General features: G+C 48.8%; 1 protein-coding gene across 1 annotated transcript in view; it reads right to left on the reverse strand.

Annotated features, from left to right (window-relative positions):
• The window catches only part of COL6A3 (collagen type VI alpha 3), a 74,957-nt gene that overhangs the window by 25,350 nt on the left and 31,370 nt on the right, over window positions 1-18,237 (reverse strand). Inside the window, 18 exon segments of the mRNA XM_015561807.1 lie at window positions 335-397; window positions 983-1,018; window positions 3,726-3,779; window positions 4,192-4,257; window positions 4,849-4,911; window positions 5,360-5,413; window positions 5,530-5,574; window positions 5,682-5,708; window positions 6,505-6,576; window positions 7,430-7,483; window positions 7,900-7,992; window positions 9,346-9,491; window positions 10,427-10,505; window positions 11,120-11,457; window positions 12,064-12,663; window positions 13,559-14,173; window positions 15,559-16,164; window positions 18,067-18,237. The exon segment at window positions 18,067-18,237 is cut by the window's right edge and continues 16 nt beyond it. Of these exon segments, the coding sequence (XP_015417293.1) occupies window positions 335-397; window positions 983-1,018; window positions 3,726-3,779; window positions 4,192-4,257; window positions 4,849-4,911; window positions 5,360-5,413; window positions 5,530-5,574; window positions 5,682-5,708; window positions 6,505-6,576; window positions 7,430-7,483; window positions 7,900-7,992; window positions 9,346-9,491; window positions 10,427-10,505; window positions 11,120-11,457; window positions 12,064-12,663; window positions 13,559-14,173; window positions 15,559-16,164; window positions 18,067-18,237 (3,182 nt within the window).

Consider the following 18,237-nt stretch of genomic DNA (forward strand, 5'->3'; position numbering starts at 1 on the left):
ATCTTTTAAAAATAATGCAATCTCTGGTAAAATTGAGTGCTGTAACTTCGGTGCTTTTATTTTTAAAATAAGAACTTTGCTACATATAAATGTAGCTAAGTAAATTGCATGTCATATTTAACGAAAATTACATCAATACTGTCAAAGAAATGAATAGAATAAAAAATAGTCACTTTTGGGGGGGGAATGGACACATATGTAATACCCTTTGTAATAAAAAATAAAAAAATTTTTCAAAAAAAGAATAAAATAAATAAATAAAATAAAAAATAAAAAAAAATACAAGAGCATCTGGGGAAATAGCAAAGGGCATGCAATCTCCCTGGGTACCAACCTGTGCACCTCTGGTCCCCTGCTCTCCTGCAGAGCCCGGCTGGCCTGGACCACCCCTGTTGCCCTTGAAAGAAGAAAGAGAAGTTGCAGGGTGGGGTCAGGATAGTTTATACCAATGTCAGCTCTCTGTTCCAAAGTCCCATCTGGGTGAGGGAACAGGGCCATAACCCAACTCTACGAGCGACTTCAAAGCCACTGACACAATCACCACATGGAGGCAGCTGTCACTCTGCTCTGTCACAACTATTCTTACTCTTGCCTCACCTTCTCTGCAGGATGGCTTTGGGAAATAAGGATGCTTTGCATATAGCACAGGTGAGAAGACTAAGACACAGAGACGTTATGACTTGCTAATGACTGGATAAGTGGGCATGTTGTGAATGAGATGCCCAGGAACTGCCTCCTCCATCTGTCTTTTTCCCTTCATCGCCTCCCCCCACTGTCAATCATTGTCACAAGTTCATTAGAAGAGGCCAAATTTAAGGAGCTAGGAAAAGGTGGTAGTTGCTGATTGAGCTACAAGCCTTGATGTCGAAGGACAGAGTAAGTTTTAGTTCGTGGGTGGGAGGTGGACAGGAGGACAGACCATTAGAGCACATGGTGAGTTACATTGTGCTGACAGAGAAGAGGCGCCAGCTCTGAGGCTTACCTTAGCTCCTGCCGGTCCCCTTCGGCCATAGCCACCCTGCAGGAGAAGTCACACACACCATTAGGGAAGCCGGGACCAAGCCCAGACTTTGCCCCACTTAACCCACACATTCATCTGCCACCCACTGTGTGCCAGGCCCTGTCAGCCCCAAGGAAACTCCTTCCTGCCTCATCTCAGTCAAGCTTTGCCTCCACACTGCCCTGTTAGTCACCCAAGTGGAAGTTTTGAGAATTACTTCAGACCTGCCAAGCAAAATAATGACTCCTGGCTGCATAGTCTCAGCCAATTTCAAATAAGGAATGTGAAAGGGCAATGTCAAGCTGTCTATTTTTCTAGCATTTTTTCTGACTGTCGGGAGAAGTCATCATAATACGTTAATTATCATGGAAGGGAGTCCCAGACTCTCCACGCCCTGCTGGCCAAGTATAACAGATCCTCTGGTAGGTGAGCAGCCAAGGGCACATGCGTGAACCTGCAAGCCCAGGGGGTCTTAGCTTGGGCTCATGTCTTGACAACATGTGCCTCTATGCTTCAGGGGTGACCCTCAGTCCAAATAAATGTGGGCTCGCTGAGTAAGTAATATGCTAATCCCCCCATTGTGATTACTTCCTCTGTGGTGGGGAAGTTTGGGATGGGAACATGGGAACGTCCTGAATAAATCTTTGCAAGGTGAGGAGTTGTGTTCTGGAGACTGTAAAACCAGTGGTTACTGGGCTTGAGCGATTGCTGCATCACCCAAAGACCAGTCTCCACTCCCAACAGACCAGCCTGGGATCTTCCGGGACAACTGTTTTTGCTATTATTCACTGTTGTGGCAGCTTCTTTAATGGAAGACTTGGGCCTCCTTCCATGGACAACATATGGACAAGTTGGGGAGGGGTGGGACCAGGTCAATCCTCCAGGGTAGCAATCTGGCTGGCCCCTCCCAAAGGGGACAGCCTAGAGCAGGGGTGGGCAAACTTTTTGACTCGAGGGCCACAATGAGTTCTTAAACTGGACTGGAGGGCCGGAACAAAAGCATGGATGGAGTGTTTGTGTGAACTAATATAAATTCAAAGTAAACATCATTATATAAAAGGGTACGGTCTTTTTTTTCAATAGTTTTATTCATTTCAAACGGGCCGGATCGGGCCCGCGGGCCATAGTTTGCCCACAGCTGGCCTAGAGTATGTCCAGAGGCCACCAGTGCTCAATGACTCATTGCTCAGGCCAGAGGCAGCCTGTAGAAGCCCTGAGGGGCAGTGTGAGGAGCGAGGTAGCCCCATAGAAGGATGCGCTTTGTCTGGACCTGAGCCCACACAGTGAGGTCCCAGGGAAGGAGGAGGCCACACCTCCAGGCCTCATCCTGATGCTAAAGGAGGAAACTGAGTCCACAAGAACCCTTGACTGTATCAAATCCAAACACAAGTGTCCACCTGTGCACAGAATGAAAACAAATTGCATGCATGACTGTCTGTCACGAAAACCAGATTTGGCCCTGCTCACCAACAGGTGCATGGCACATTATAACAATTGGGTAGCTCCTCGTTGCTTTTTCATTATATAGCTCAGCAGCATTATTCAAAAATAATACTCAGAACTATTAAGAGAGCATTTTCAAATATTAAGTCTTTTTCTGAATTTTGAAAGCGAAATTATACCCACAGCATGTCATCTGACTATGGATGTAGAGTCATTTCTTCTGAAAGCCCTCATGTCACATGCTCTCTCCAACCATCCCACGGTTCAGCCCTTAAAACATCGTTACCACCGGGAACCAGCTGCACAGCCCCAGCCAGTCTCTGAGCAGAGACATGGCTGGGCATCCACCAGCGTCCTGAACTGGCCCCTGAGGATTACAAATTCCAAGCAGTCTTCCGCATACAGGGACCATCTTCTCCCACCTCAAGCTCTGAGTACCTCTGGGCCCTAGAAATTTCCAACTACTTTGTGTCCCTTTGGCTTTAGGTATGAACTCATCAACAAGAACAAAGATTAGGCATGCAGTGAGCTACTGCAGCTCATATTTCTGATGTGTCTTAAGAAGTCACTGAGAGCCTGGCCAGTGTGGTTCAGTGATTGAGCATCAACCTATGAACCAGGAGGTCACACAGTTCAATTCCCAATCAGAAACATGCCTAGGTTTCAGGCTCCCTCCCCAGTGTGGTGCATGCAGGAGGCAGCTGATCAATGATTCTCTCTCATTATTAACATTCCTATTTCTCCCTCTCCCTTCCTCTCTGAAATCAATAAAATATATGTATTTTTTAAAGCCACTATGAGATGCAATTCTCTAGAAAACAGAGTCTAGTTTCATTGCTTGGGTTCCAGCAGAACACACACATAAACACACACACATATCATCACACAAAAACAGTTATAAAACCAACAAGCATATGACTCCGTCAGCCTTCCTGCCTTCACAACCTCACTCCTCCCAGATTCATGCTTCATTTGGATCTTTTAAATATTTAGGGGGATAAAACCTGGCCAAATTTCCTACAGCGGTAAAGACAATATTTTTAAAGCGTCTGTTCAGTGTGTTTTCTGAGATGGGAAGGAAGCAGGTCTGGGGGAGGGAGAAGAGACGGAGCATAGAACAAAAGATAAGAATGAGAGATTTCTCTAAGCAGCACGATTTGGGTGACAATAGTTTCAGAAATTTCTTAATAAGAAGTAGCTGAGTAGCTCTGCCCCAGGCAGGGTTTGGGAGTTTAGGATCTAGGTGGCACCCTAATATCAGGGAGCCCTCAGAGACACTCACGTCCTTGCCGGGATCGCCAGGCCTTCCAGGCACGCCGTCTCTCCCAGGGAGGCCCTGGTGTGGGAGAGAAAACGTGTGAGATTCTCCTCTGCAGAGAAGAGCATCTAATGCGGCAATACTGCCCAAGACACCACGGGAGATGGGACTGATACACAGAGGGGGTCACCCAAGTAACTTTGTGGGTGCATCATGCTCAGGTGCACTCCCACAGCACAAGCCTCTGGCTTGACAAGCACTTTCTGTGAACATCTGGGGGGTTGGAGGGCCTCTTGGAAAGGTTGCTCCATTCCCCGGCGGAGACTTCCTTCACGGGGACACACATAGGCTTCGGGGACCCTCTGTTCCCGACCTCTTAGGTCTATAGCCTGAAAGGCCACTTCCATGGCCTCTAGGCTGGGGACGGGCCCATGTGGGTTTTGTGTCTTGGCCCTCAGCACAGGGAGTCGAGGAACATGGAGCATCGTACCATGGGCCCAATGTCTCCGGTTTCTCCTTTGGGTCCTCTCTGCTGGCTGTCCCGTCCTGAGTCACCCTAAAAACAACACAGGTCAGGGGGTGAGCCTCAGGGGCAGGAAAAGACACCCTAAGTTTGCTTTAGGAAAAGAAAGGTGTTTGTAGCTTTTCTCATCTTTGATTCTATAAGTGCAAGCAAATGACCATCCCTGAGCCAGGCTTCTGTCCTCCAATACAGGACAAGGCAAGAGGCCCGGTGCACCATCCTCCTTGGGGCTAAGAATGATTGGCCGACCCACAATCAGGCCAGGAAGGGTGGGATGGATGCTGTCTGAATGGGATCTGTCCACTGGGACTGGTACAGAGCCTTGTATTCATGTCCTCACTAATATTTTTCCTGACCACCCAGTCCAGCTGGATTAAGAGTCCTGAGACCACATTTTAGGGAAATCCTCATGTCTTCCCAGGACAGGCCTTGCAAACACTTATCTCCACAGCCACACAGCAAACACGTCCCCAGCAACCTCAAAGTGAGGGGAAAGGACAAACCACATCTTTTATCAACAAGTTTGAAAGCAGCATCAAAAGTAAAATTCCCCCTTTCAGCCCTCTGTTCCCACAGCCCTCTTCCTCAGACTCGGGTCTCAAATTGTCCATGAGGAATTCTTACCGGGTCCCCTCGAATTCCAGCGTCTCCTCGTTCTCCTCTGTCCCCTTTAGGTCCTTTGTCACCCTAACAAAAAACACATGTGGAGCCTAACCATTAAATAGAATTACACATTTTTGTCTCATCCTTAAAATCCCATTCTTCAACTCACAAATCTAAATAGACCAATGTCAAGCATTTTCTCATTGGCCATGAAGGTAAAATGACTTCCAAATATTTACGATTTGTGCAGGTAATCCATAAATATTTATTAGGGACCCCCTCTGTGCAGACACTGGGATTTATTTACAACAAAACAAACTCAGTCCCTGCCCTGTGAGACAGTCTCCAAACAAGACAATATAATGTAATCTGTCACAGCTGCCAGGGACATAGGGATGCCAAGGATGCAGCCCCAGAGGAGGTCAGGGGAGGTCTCAGAGGAAGTGGTCTTAACATACATCAGTGAGAGACCTAGTCCCTCGGTGACATGTTGGTAGTTCCTCCGTCCCAGCAGCAGTGGAAATGCACCTACCCTTCTCCCGGGATTCCCTTTCTCTCCGGAAGAACCAGGCACGCCTTTGTCTCCCTGCCAAAGACAACAACAACACGTCATTCCTGGCACAGCAGCTCCCAGAGGCTGAGTACAGTCCCTGGAATCTTCAGGACCAAAGCTGCTAGGACTTAGAGCACAAAGTCACTTACATCTTCCCCGTTGAGACCATCCAGTCCGATTTCCCCCAATTCACCCTGCGAGGGGACAAGACACACAGGTGAGTGTAGATGGCTTTCAGACAAAGAAGAAATGAGAAATGCTGGGAAAGTTTTCAATAGAAAAAGGAAAACAAGCTGAGTACCTTCTCTCCTGGGAATCCTCGAGAGCCCTGGAAAGTAAGGAAAAAATAAGGTAAAGGACACATTAGCTCCTTTTGGAGGCTGGTCCCTGAGCCACAGGATAGCGCTGCCCCAACCCCAGTGAAGGCCATCTTGGCTGAAAATTGAATATTGGAGATTTATTTGTTTGGGTTGTCCTCTCACCATCGCATGGAGGTCATAAAGCCAATTTTCCTGGACCTGGGCACTGGGTAGTTTGGCTCCCTGGCCAGGAGGGTGGTCCCTGAGAGCCAGGGACCGGGCCCCAAGGCCCTTCTGTGACTTTGCAGTCTGATGACCTTCCCTTCACCACCTGCTCTCAAACTTCAGCAAATGGAGGAGAAAGTTCATCAGCTCTTGAATCCAAGTATTTCATGCAAAGGACCGGCAAGTGCTGTTGTCTCTCCCTTTCTTTTGCTGCCCTATCTCCTTGGCTTCTATGGGGCTGAAGCCATGGGCACTGGCCTTCTCCCCGCCCTGGCCCACGTCCTGTCTGTCCTCGTGATGGTTTCCTGGCGGCTGCCTGTTTCCATAGGAAACTATTTCTGCATTCCCAGGCTCCCTTCCCAGTGCAGCTTGCGCTCTGAACCCACCAGACTGCGGGCTGCCTTCCCAGGAGAGGCCCCAGCGGCTGGATGCTGAGAGCGGAGAGACCCAAGCCCCACCCTCCCCCAGGCACTTGGAGAAACTGTCCATTTCTGCACATGCTGCTGACCCTTCCCTTCCCAGATGGGCTGATGCTGTGGTCCCCACACGTGTCCCCCCGCCCACTATACACACACACACACACACACACACACACTGTACCTTTATTCCTCTCTGGCCGGGGCAGCCCTGGAAACCTTGAGTGCCATTCACACCAGGAGGCCCACGTTCGCCCTGTCAGGGAAGACAAAGGTTTCTGGTCACCACGTCTCCACTGGGTCCACAGCACGGTGAAAGCTCTGCCTTCGAAGCAGATTTGCTGCCAGGAATGCTGCCTGAGCTGAGGGACCCCAGAATCCCTGCTCCCCAGGCCCGGTGCACAGCCTCCCTGGAGGAAGGGGGCCCCCAGGCATCAGTTCTGGGTGGGACCTGGGCCCCCCTAGAAATGCTTGGCCCGACCGCCCCTCTGTGTGGCCCTGGCTCCTGGCTCTCCAATGAGGTTGTTCCCAGCTCTGACGCTGGCACTGGGATCTGAGACCCCATAACCTCGCCTGCTCCCTGTGGGGCCTTTTACTTCCAGGGCTGGGCCTTCTTCCAGGGTCTCAAAGCCTCTCAGACTATGTCTGTCCCTGGTACCGTTTCCCAAAGGCTCTGTAGATCCTCAACTGGGGCCTGAGGCTATGGGCCATCCAAACCTTCTCTGGGAGACTTCCCCTAAAGGGCATCACCCCGATTACAGCCTGATTAGGGTCCCCCTGTCCCCCACTCCCACCCATTCCCATCTCTGCTTGAGTATCAGAGCTTAGCAGACACTGAATATGCCGGAAATGGTGGCCCTCTGCCTCCGAGGCACTAACCCTGCCCTGAGGAATGGAAGGAATGGAAGCCCGCGCTCCGTAGCCACTCCTGTCACACTTGGGGCATCACACTATTTCCATCACGTAGAAATCTGGGTAAAGATGCTGAGGAAGTCAGAAAGTAATGTCTTCCCAGTGGGATAACCAAACAGATTGTGAACACTGAAATCCAACCCCAACAAAGGACAAGGAGGGAATAACAATTTCAGGAATAAAACAACTTCACTTACGGGTCCACCCTCGTCACCAGGATAACCTCGGTAGCCATCTTCTCCAGAAATACCCTAAAACAAAGTAAATCGGTTCCTGGGTTAAATCCGTGGGTTTTGAAAGGGTCTGTTCTATATGTAAGCATCTCCCTGATCCTCTCTCCCTCCCTCCCGCAGTAGAGTAGTATTAAAATTCAGCATGGCTTTAGGTGCTCCCCTGAACTTAACAGTTTTCTACGCATTATTTCAATGAAATTATTCTTTCTAGCAGGATCTTTAAGGCTCCTGATCTACTCAGATATCCTGTCCATTTCCTGTAACTGAGGCAGATGCTGAGCATCCCAGCTGACCATCCACAGTGAGTCTGCTCATCGAATCTTCTGTCCTATAACCTGGGGCCCACCCCCCTCCCCTTCCCCATCTCTAGCCAAGGTCAGGACGGACTCCTGAAATCCAGCCTCAGGTGTAAGAAAAGGACAAAGCTGCCACACCTTTGGCCCGATGCTGCCGATGGGTCCTCGGTCTCCCCTTTGTCCAGAGCATTTGCAGGGCACCCCACAGCAAGCTTTCTCAGCGATGTTGTCCTGCCAAAAAGTAACAAAAAAGTTCAAGTCTTAATAAGCCTCCAAAAAAACATATATGTGCCCTAAAGGTCAAGATCTAATGTGGATTCCATGGTGAGATGCAGGCACCCCCATACAACATTCACTCACAGACCAGCTTAGTGGCTTAACCATCAAGAGGGGGGAGGGAAGTTACTAGTAGTAGACAAAAGAGCAATCAAAGCAGAATAAACCTTATTCACAATGTCACCTCAGGCTGGGCCTTATTTCTAGAAGACTCTAACTTACATAGTCAAGTTTCAAATGGCAAGTATAACTTGTGTATTTTTAAGCTCCCAGGAGCAAAACAAAGGAATTGCAGATGGTCAGGTCAGCAGGTGGTTCCAAAATGAAGATCCATATGCTCTACCTCAGAACCACAGTCGGATTCATGGACTATGGCGCCAGCCTAGAGGAGGCCTGGGGGCAGTCTGGTGTGGGCAGACACAGGCAGTCCTGCCTTTAGCCACAAGCACGCGACTCTGGGTCACCAGTGCCTCTATGGCCCATCACACACCCTGGATGCCCCTTCCCACCCCAAGCCTGGACTTCGCATGGTGAAGCGCACACCCAAAATCCATGTCCATCTGCTAAACCCATGGTGGTCAAATGTGCTTCTGACAATGAGCTTCCTGGTTTTCACTGTCTCCCACATCCCAGACTCATCCCCTAACTCAACGTCCTTCCACCAGTTTTCAAAAATCCTAATTCCTGTGCTGGGAAGAAGACAGAGAGAGGGAGGGCAGAGTCCATTTGTCCCACGCCCCACTGCCACCACCCCCAAAGGACCTCAGGGTCAACCACTCAGCCCACATCTCCCAGGGGCCCCACCCACACTCCCAAATCTCCAGCTGAGAGAGGCCGAGCTCCTGAGGGTGAGGAGCCCTAATGGCGCCTTCATTTGCTCCACAGGAAATTGGAAGGGATGGCAATCAAAGCACTTCTCTGCCCAAAAGTGATCCTCCTTTCCTGCACATTCTTGTTTCATCGTGCAAGCTTCCTGAGGACATTTTCTGTTTGGGAACGGGCAATATCAACCCTTTGCCTTCTCAACAATTAGGCATGAAAACATTCAGGAAAGGGAGCCGAGGAAATGCCAAGGAGGCAACATCGCACGCCTGGGCACCCAGGGCCCAGCTCGTGGCTACTCCAGCTCCCAAGTATCTCCAGTTCGAGGACTCATACTTGTTATGGCAACAAGGCAGGTCCCAAGTGTATTTAATGGGTTGAATCACCCACCCAAAAGCCCCTCTCCCATCTCCCTGACTTCATTGTCTTGAGAAGCCAAACGTTGTGGCATCTGCACTGATCTGTGTGTGGAGACGTAAACCTCACCAGCTGCTCTGCGAGCTCGTAGTCCAGGTCCAGCAAGTTGAGCCTCAGAGGCCTGTTGTACGTGAACCCTCGCCCGAACTCCAGCTGCATCAGCTGCTCCAGGTTGGCCACGCGCTCCAGGCCCACCAAGATCAGGGCTCGGACACCTGTGAGGATGGGCGTGTTTCCAAGGGCTTACTGGGACCCTGAGAGCCACAACGTCTTTTGGGGTTTGTTAGTTTTTTTTTAAGAAAACTTTAGTATATAATTTGCCCTGTAACTGAACCATGTTTAATCAAGCTAGTCAACTACTCTGAAGTGCTTGGAACTCCTCAGAGCAATGGTCTCAGATGTGTCAGTAAGTCAACTGGTTAATAAAAATACAGGAAGCGACACCATGAAGTGTATGCATAAACTCTCAAACTCTATTCCTACCTCACACAGGTATAATGTGGAAAAAATTAAAAGTACTGCATCCCCCAAATCAGGTAGGAGCGTTCTTAGCTCCATGGCTTGGGGAAAAAACAAGCAATACACAGAATGTTCTTATGATAATGTATGCTTCGTAAGTCCTTCTTAACCCCCTGGTGTGGACATCTACTTTTTGGTAGTCAGAGCTACCAAATTGCAAAGTCATGGACAGACAAATATTACATCCGGTAATAGGCACCACAGCTTACCAGTCACCCTAATGTGGAAAGTCTGCTGTTATTTACTTTCTATTAAAGTATGTGTTTACTTCATGCTGTAGTCTTGTTGAGCTGTGATAACTGCAAACTGCTACAAAATTAATCCCTCGTTTATGGGATGTGGCTAAATGAAGCAAATCTTCATGCTCTTTTGCAATAGCACCATGCTTTCTAGATGTTGCAACACCTGAATGAGTCTGAGAACCTGCGGGGCCCGTGCCAGAACTTAGTCTGTGGTATGTATGGCATCCTTGGTAGCCCCTTCCCATAGCCCCAGGCAGGCAACTGAGAGCCAAGATGCCAAGGAGGAGCTCGCCCCAAGGACTCGGTAAGCAATTCCTGTCTCCCCAACAGAATAGTGCGTCTGCCTCCCCCACGTCTCCACTTCCCGTTTAGAAAGCCCAGGAATCTACCTTCTTGCCGAAGTTCCTCTGACGCCTTTTGTAAATCAGCCATATCTCCATCCACCCCATCAGTAAAATGAATGACCACCTGAAATTAAAGGGTGGGGGTGTCAAACTCCAGCCGAAATTAAAAAGAAGCATCACAGAGCCTGGTAAGGGAGCTTAGCCAGTTCAAACCCCTCATCTTACAGTTGAGAAAACTGAGGGCCAACCACCCCATGTTCGTAGCTCTCTGCTCTTGTGCAGTTAATCAGGTGGAAAGTGAAGGGATTGCAGTGGTTGATTTATTCAAAAATACAAGCAGCGGTGAAAATAAGAACAGTTATCTCACTCTCCTAGTTATGTGATGTCATTTCTAGGAATCGTGTGTATGTGTGTATGTGCACATAATAAATACATATGTATGTACACACAGGGAGAGAAATATGTATAGAGAACAGAACTATTTAATGGATAGGACTATAAATATAAATTAATCACAAATTAAAGTTATTCAAACTTAATTTCTGATTATGAGGATTTTTTTAGAGCTTAAGTAAAATTATAAAAACAAGGGAGAAATTACACTTCGGAATGTCATGAGTTGAATACAGGCGAAAGCAACCCATCAAATGTGAAGAGTGTTTAGGGGACAACAAGGTGTTCCTCCTGATGAGGCAAGTCCAAATATGGCACAAGAAGCTGAACATGGGCCCTGCTCACCTTCACACTGTCGGGCGAGGACTGCCTGAACTTGTTCTGATAGGCTTTCAGCGTGTCCGCAGTGAGGACATAGGGGTGCTGGCTGCGCATGTTCCGGAACTTCTCAAACAGCTCTGGCTGGTACTCAGCAAAGTCGAAGGCCTCCACAGGGCCCGAGGGCGTGTTGGCCACCACAGACACCCGCACTGTGGGCATCTGGCCGCCGCTGCAGCTGAGTCTTTGCATCTGGCTGATTCTATTCAGGATGATGTCCACCTTAGACTCAAGGCCTTTCTGAGTCACAAAGACATTCTGATCTCTTGAACCATCAAACCCCAGAATCACATCCAGATTACAGGCTATAAAGGGAGAAAGCAGGCAATGAGCTCTGAGAGGGGCTGCACAGGTGAGTTCAAGGTACAGGCACAACCCCAGGACATGAGCCAGACATCATGCTCAAGGGCAAAATGAGATCTTCTATGGGTGAGCTTTGAGAAGAAATTAGACCAGCCTCTCTCACAGGGAACACCGGTGCTGACTGTTAGGAACTAGAACAGTAGGCCATTTTAATCTGTTGCTCTTTTCATGATATTAATCAATTGTGGCATGACATATAGTTGCTGTTTACATGCCTCCCAAGTTCCTGAACATGAGAACTCAAATACCCTGGTCTCACATAATTCATATAATAAGGCTACAAACAGACACAAGGACCATCTGAATTATTTGGGGGATTAGAGAATAGGGAGAAAAGGTAAATCTTATAAGGGCATGAAAGGCAAGCTTCCACTCTTTGAAGAGCATCCGAGACCTGGCTAGGTGCCCACTAGGACCCCACCCTCAGTGAGATGAGGAAATGCCTGAAGTGATGAATGCTTAAGGAAGCCCCAGGCCAGCGCCGGGGACCTAGGTACTAAGTCACATCAACAAGACTGGATGGAAAACGTGCTCAGGAAAAGGATTACCTTTGGAAACATCCGTCACCCCCGGACACAAGATCTCATTCATGGCATCGTCCAGAGTTTCCAACACCTGCTCCTTCAACTCCGACAGCTCCTGGATGTTCCCCACACGGAAGGCGATGGCGCTGTTGGACGCAATCTTCCCGACCTCCACTGAGTCGATGTTTCCCAGGCCCACCGCAAACACTTTGACACCTCTCTGGGTGAGTGCCAGGCTCGCCTCCTGAGCATCCTCCATGGACTTCCCGCCGGTGATCACAAACGCGATCTGAGGGACCCGCTGATCCAGGCGGCTGCCTGCCTCCGGCACGAAGTGACTCAGCCGCAGGTGCTCGATGCCCACCTTGGTGTTCGCGTGCCTCCCCCCTTTGTAGACCACCTTGTTGATGGCGTCAATAATCTGCTGCTTGGTGGAGAACTCCCTCAGGAAGAACTCGTCGGTGGGGTCAGAGTTGTACTGGACCAGCCCCACCTGGATGGAGTCTCCCTGTCCATAAACCGTGTCCACGATCTCAGACACGAAGTGGAGCACCTCCTGGAAGCTGCTCCTCTGGAAGTTGATGGAGCCGTCCAATAGGAACACAATGTCTGCTTTCTTTTTATCTAAGAGGGGCCAGAATGAAAAGGAGGAGAACTTTGGTTTCCATAGTCATGCATTAATAAGGAAACTATAAATTAAAATAATTGACATAAGACATTCCTGTAACTCATTCACATTGAACACCTTAGCTCAATCCCATGCCTCTACGGCTTCTGAATTCACAGCCCTCAACACATTATGCTAAAGACAAGAAGATAAAATGATAAATCACTGAAACAAAAAGGAAAGGACTCAAGAACTCATGAAACTGAGTCCCCATTATCCCTTACCAAATGGTACTCTACTATGGATTCAGTGGTCCATGACCTCAGGTGTTCTAGGAAATACCATCGAACACTTTACTCTGGTCAAAAACAAAGGATGATGTCTGACAGGAGTCAGGGGACATGTGCTAGAGGCGGAGCAAGGAAAGGCTTCAGATACAAATTGGAAAATGGGAAGCAGACCCCATGCCTTTGGAGGGTGGCCCGCCAGTATGCTGAGAGCTTCGTGGGACCCTGCTGAAAATCAGTGGCATTTGGGGTAATTTTCCAATTATATCAAGTGGTCAAGATCAGAGTAGATAAGGTCATAGTTTGGCCAATTTCAATGATGTTGTTCTATTCTGAGAGCCAACAAGCCTGTGGTTACCCCTCAATGCACCTCCATAAAACCTTTCAATGGGGCTACATCAGCCTCACGGAAGCTCATGGAAGTCTCATGGAAGAATCAGTGACCATATGCTTTCTGGGATGTTTCCTTCTACAATTTCAACTGTTTATTATTCTGGTACATTCTAATACTATCTGCAGCAACAACCCTATGAGATGAAAATTATTCAAATAAATGCTATTTACATTTCTCAGTTGAAAAACAATTGATGTCATACTCTATAGTCATGGGTTCCACAGTTCATACCTGTCCGAGGAGGGGAGGGTATGTCCACTCCTGGTGGTGCAGGTGTGACTCCCGAGGGTCCAAATGAGTTCATGATCCTCTCTTCTACACTGGGGAGATCTCTGAACTCTCGTACTGTGAAGACCAGTCTGGGGTTGCCGGTGATAGCCTGCAGTTCCGATCTGTCAATTTTTCGGTCTCCGACCCCTAAACTCACAATCCCTGCCTCGCGTATTGAAATTAAAGGCCTGGAAACATCATCCTGGGATTGTCCACCCAGAAACAGAACCAGGTGTTGGGGCACCCCGTCTTCTATCCGGCTCCCAGCAGACTTGATAAAGAGATTTTTTGCCACATATTCCAGAGCACTGCCGGTGTTCAGTGGAGACCCGCCTTTGAACCTCAGGCGGCGGAGGGCATCGAGCACAGAGGCCTGGGACTTATGGGTCTTCAGCTGGAATTCCGGGAAGACATCATTACTGAACTGCACAACCCCAATTCTCACTTTATTGGGGCCAACGTTGAGCCTTCGGACGATCCTGATGATAAAGTCTCGGATGTGTGCAATGCCTTGAGACGTCACACCGTCGGAGCTGTCAATGAGGAAGACAATGTCGGCAGCATCGCTCTCAGCAGCTGGGGAGAAAAGAAGAGGAAAACTCAGTGTGTGGCTGGTACCCATCTGTCTTGATTTCTGCCTTTGTTTATGAGGTTTGTATTGTATTCTGGACTTGGTGTGGTGTTGCACCATAATATTAACATTAAAACTATCACCCGAGTCATCAATGTTTATTTCTTGGACTTCTTAAAATTAATCATTAAAACTGGGCCTTTTCCACCTAAACAATATCCACTTCTTGATATATTTTAAGTCTCCAAGACTTTCTGAGTTTATTTGATTTTAATTTTGGCTTTGGGGTCTGAGTTACAACTAATTTCTAAAATAAAAGCAATATTTAGAAACAAATTCTGGAAACCATAATCTACAGAGTCATGAACTGTTACCACCATAAAGAACTGAGATCATCCAGACCAACATCCTTGTTGTACAAGAAGAGAGAGGCAGCTGAGGTCAAAGGTCCTCTCCTCATCCATGGTCACCACTCAGCTGCTGACCACCCAGGTAACCCCAACTGTCCCCCAGAGGGCCACTACAGCTCCCCAGGTGCTACAGTCATAGTATTCCTTTTTGCTCACATTTCTCTAAGTTTTATAGAAAGTTTTTATTTTCAATATTACTGTTCCCACTTCTTTACATGAGTCCATTTTTAACTATAAAACCAATCAGAAAACCCTGTTTTCCTCTTGGTTAAAAATCTAGGTACTTCTTGGATGTTATGTATTAAACTACTCATATGTTTCTACTCTACAAATTCAACCTGTCTTTTGCTTCATAAATCACTGGGCTACTTATAGTGGAAACAGCACAGCAAAAAGTGAGCAAGTCATGGAATTGAAACGTTTATACTGAGAAAGAGGAAATCTCTCCTGGCACACACAGCCAGGCCTCAGAGAACATCAACACCAGGGAAAGCCACACTGTGGCCACCATGGAGCAAGACAAAAATGAGGTCATGCTGGAATCCTATGTGAACACTGACAAAAAAGAAGACAAAAATAACCAAACACAGCTCTACCCTGGCTCATAGGAATGACCACTGTTTCTTTACCATTTACAACTTTAGCCATAAGATTTAGCAAGACACCCAATCACAGAAGTACTTTAATTTCTTAACAACATCTGATCCTGGCAAAGTCCCACTTCCTTAAGCTTTCCACAGACTCTCCTACCATAAACCTGAGACCTATCAGAAGTCCTTTCTAACACTGAGCTATCCCGTGGTTCACCATCCTGTGCATCTTTCCTTCTGGCCACAAGCAATAGGCCCAAGTGGCTCAATCACAGGTGTGCCTTTATTTTAATTTAACTCGTCCTGAGGACCATGGATCTTTGAGCCTGTTATTTTTGTTATATATTGAAAACACTCAGAGTGAAGCAACAACAGTACATTCAAACCCACCGGGAGGAGGGTAGGGAGTGCGGGCCAGCATCTGCTGAATCTGCTCTAAGGTCAGGGTCGTGATGGGCGTCAGCAGCCTCTGCTCCAGGCTGGGCAGCTCCCGGAAGGTGCTCACTGAGAACACGTACTCAGGGCTCAGGGAAATCTTAACCAGCTCCTCCTGGTCCACACTCTTGGAGATGGTAAATGGTGCCACGCCATTCCTCTTGAGCTCTGCTGCCGCGTCGTCCACCTCATCCCCGGATTTTCCAGACGAAATGAGGACCAGGAACTGAGGAACGCCCTCTTCAATCCGGCTCCCCAGTGGCCTCTTGAAGATATTTTTTGACACATACTCCAGGGCATTCCCAACGTTGATCTGCCGCCCACCCTTGGGCCGCATCCGCCTCACTGCATTCTGCACCTCCTCCTTGCTGGAGTATTCATTGAGCAAGAACTCCACATTGGTGTCCTCACTGAACTGGATGACTGCCACCCGGGTCGTGTCAAAGCCCACGTCCAGCGAGTCCACCAGCCTCTCAATGAGGGTGCGGATGTACTGAAACTCAGGGCTAGCACGTAAGGACCCATCAATGAGAAAGACCACATCCTTCTTGCTGCCTGCACCTGCGAATCAAACAGAATCAAACCATGGGTTTCACCTTCGTTGGCACTTAATTCTCAGCATTAACAAACCACCTCCCAGGTTGTTATGGAATCACCACGGGCAAAATACCCTAATTCTGAGTCCTAGCACAGCAATGACAAGTCAGGGAGGAGAAGAGGAACCAGCGAAGGATAAGGAAGGGTAACTGAGGGAGGCAGAGACTAGGCACACAAGACACATGTGTAGATGAATTGGGGATGGTGTTTCGGGAAGGAGGGGGCCTCAGCAGTGACAGCAAAATGTCACTTATGAATTGCCATTGGGTTGGAGGGGCCTTGAGAAGAGCGCTCTGGGTGGAGTGGCGAGAGTGAGGGGCAGAGAGGTGGGTTCAGAGCCAAGTTGTAGGGAGTATAGGAACTCACCTAAGAGGAGACTAAGGCACTGCTGGAGGGGGTGCAGGGCACTGAGAGAGAGTGTTTGACAGAGAGAAAGCAACAGGTTTGAGCATGAAGGAAACCACCCTTCCCATCCTCAGTGGAGAACTGGTGACGCAGGAGAGAGAAGAAGCAGATGAGCAGGTGACAGGAGAGCCCGGGAGCAGAGGTGGGTCACCACGGGCACAGGAGGGAAGCTGAGATGGGGACACGGTGCTGGGATGACCACATGGTGCTTCTGGAAGTTCTTTCCAATTTACTTACATTTCTCAGTGAAATGGGATTTCAGCCACCATCTCAGACTAAGCTGAGGGAGAAGAGCATAGAAGAAGCGGATGGGGAGAAAAGAGGAGGAAGGATATAGTCACTTGAAAGAGAGGGAATGTGAGTGGGCAGGAATCCTGTTATTATAGAAATATGGGCTTGCGCTTCTGGTAAAGGAGCCGCATGTTTCCAGTGCTGACATTTCCAAAGGGCGCTCTCGGGAACACTGGCACTGCAGCCGCGCTGTGCAAACGGCTCTGGCCCCACTGCACTGGAGGCACCACGCACGTCAATTAGGGGGGAAAAAAAAAATCAAACCCTTTAGAACATTCCACGTGCTGCTCTCTGCCCTGGACGCCAGCAAGGAGAAGCTGACACCCACTCCCTTGCACTGTGTCCATCACCCTCACCTCCCTCGTCCACCCAAAGGCATGTGTCCTGCATCCCACTTTTCTCACTGGCTTTTTCTCCTCCCTTCCTTCCCCCTCTCTATGCCATGAGGCCATGGATGGTGTCCTGTAGAACGGGAGCCACAGGGAGAAGCCATGGCTGTCTCTCTACCACTGTGACCATCCCCAACCAGGGGGCCAGGGAGGACAGGCCCCTGCTGGGTATTTTTGGAGGGAGTGGCCACATCTCATCCCCTTCCTTCTCAGCAGCCAGGCTCCCATCATTTTCTAGTTTATTGTAACCAGGCCTAGGAAAGCAGATAGGAAGGAAGGTATAGGGTAAATGCCGTCACACAGCCTGGTGGCCTTCCTGCCAGCTAAGACACTTCTCGGCACCAAGCAAATTCAAAAGCAATCCTCACAGTTTGGCTCTGGAAATACCAACATCTCAGAGACTGTGTTCCAGCTTGACGAAGAGCCTGTGTTCTAACCCCCTCCCTGGTCATGGAAGGCTGGACCTCCTCTGGTCAGCTCAGAACCACACTGAACTGCTGTTGTCAGTGAGGTGGCTCCGCCCTTTGGATACCTACACAACAGCCTTCATGCAGAGTCAGAGCACCTGCACTGTCAGCGAGGCACATGCCCTTCTTCAGACTTTGGCCAAAAACATGAATCATAGCATCTCCCCAAGCCACTACCATGTCTAAGACCAAACGAGGTTCCTAATTCTTCATGGAGTTAGGTGTAAACAGAGGAAACAAAATGTGCAGGCCACAGTCCAAACAAGTAGCCCCAGATTTTTCAAGGAACAATGATCCAAGAGTCCCCTCCTTACCTGGCCTTGATGGTAGAATCAACTCTGGCTGCAACCTCCTCAGCTCTTCGCTAGTGAGCTGAGTCACCCTCTGGGAGATGTCCTGCTGGACGTTCTCCAGCTGCCCGAAGGTGGGAACGGTCACGGCGAAGCCTGGGATGTAGGAGATGGTCTGCATCTCCGTGATGTCGG

This window comes from Myotis davidii, unplaced genomic scaffold (assembly GCF_000327345.1).
Source record: "Myotis davidii unplaced genomic scaffold, ASM32734v1 scaffold370, whole genome shotgun sequence".
Classification (NCBI taxonomy): Eukaryota; Metazoa; Chordata; class Mammalia; order Chiroptera; family Vespertilionidae; genus Myotis; species Myotis davidii.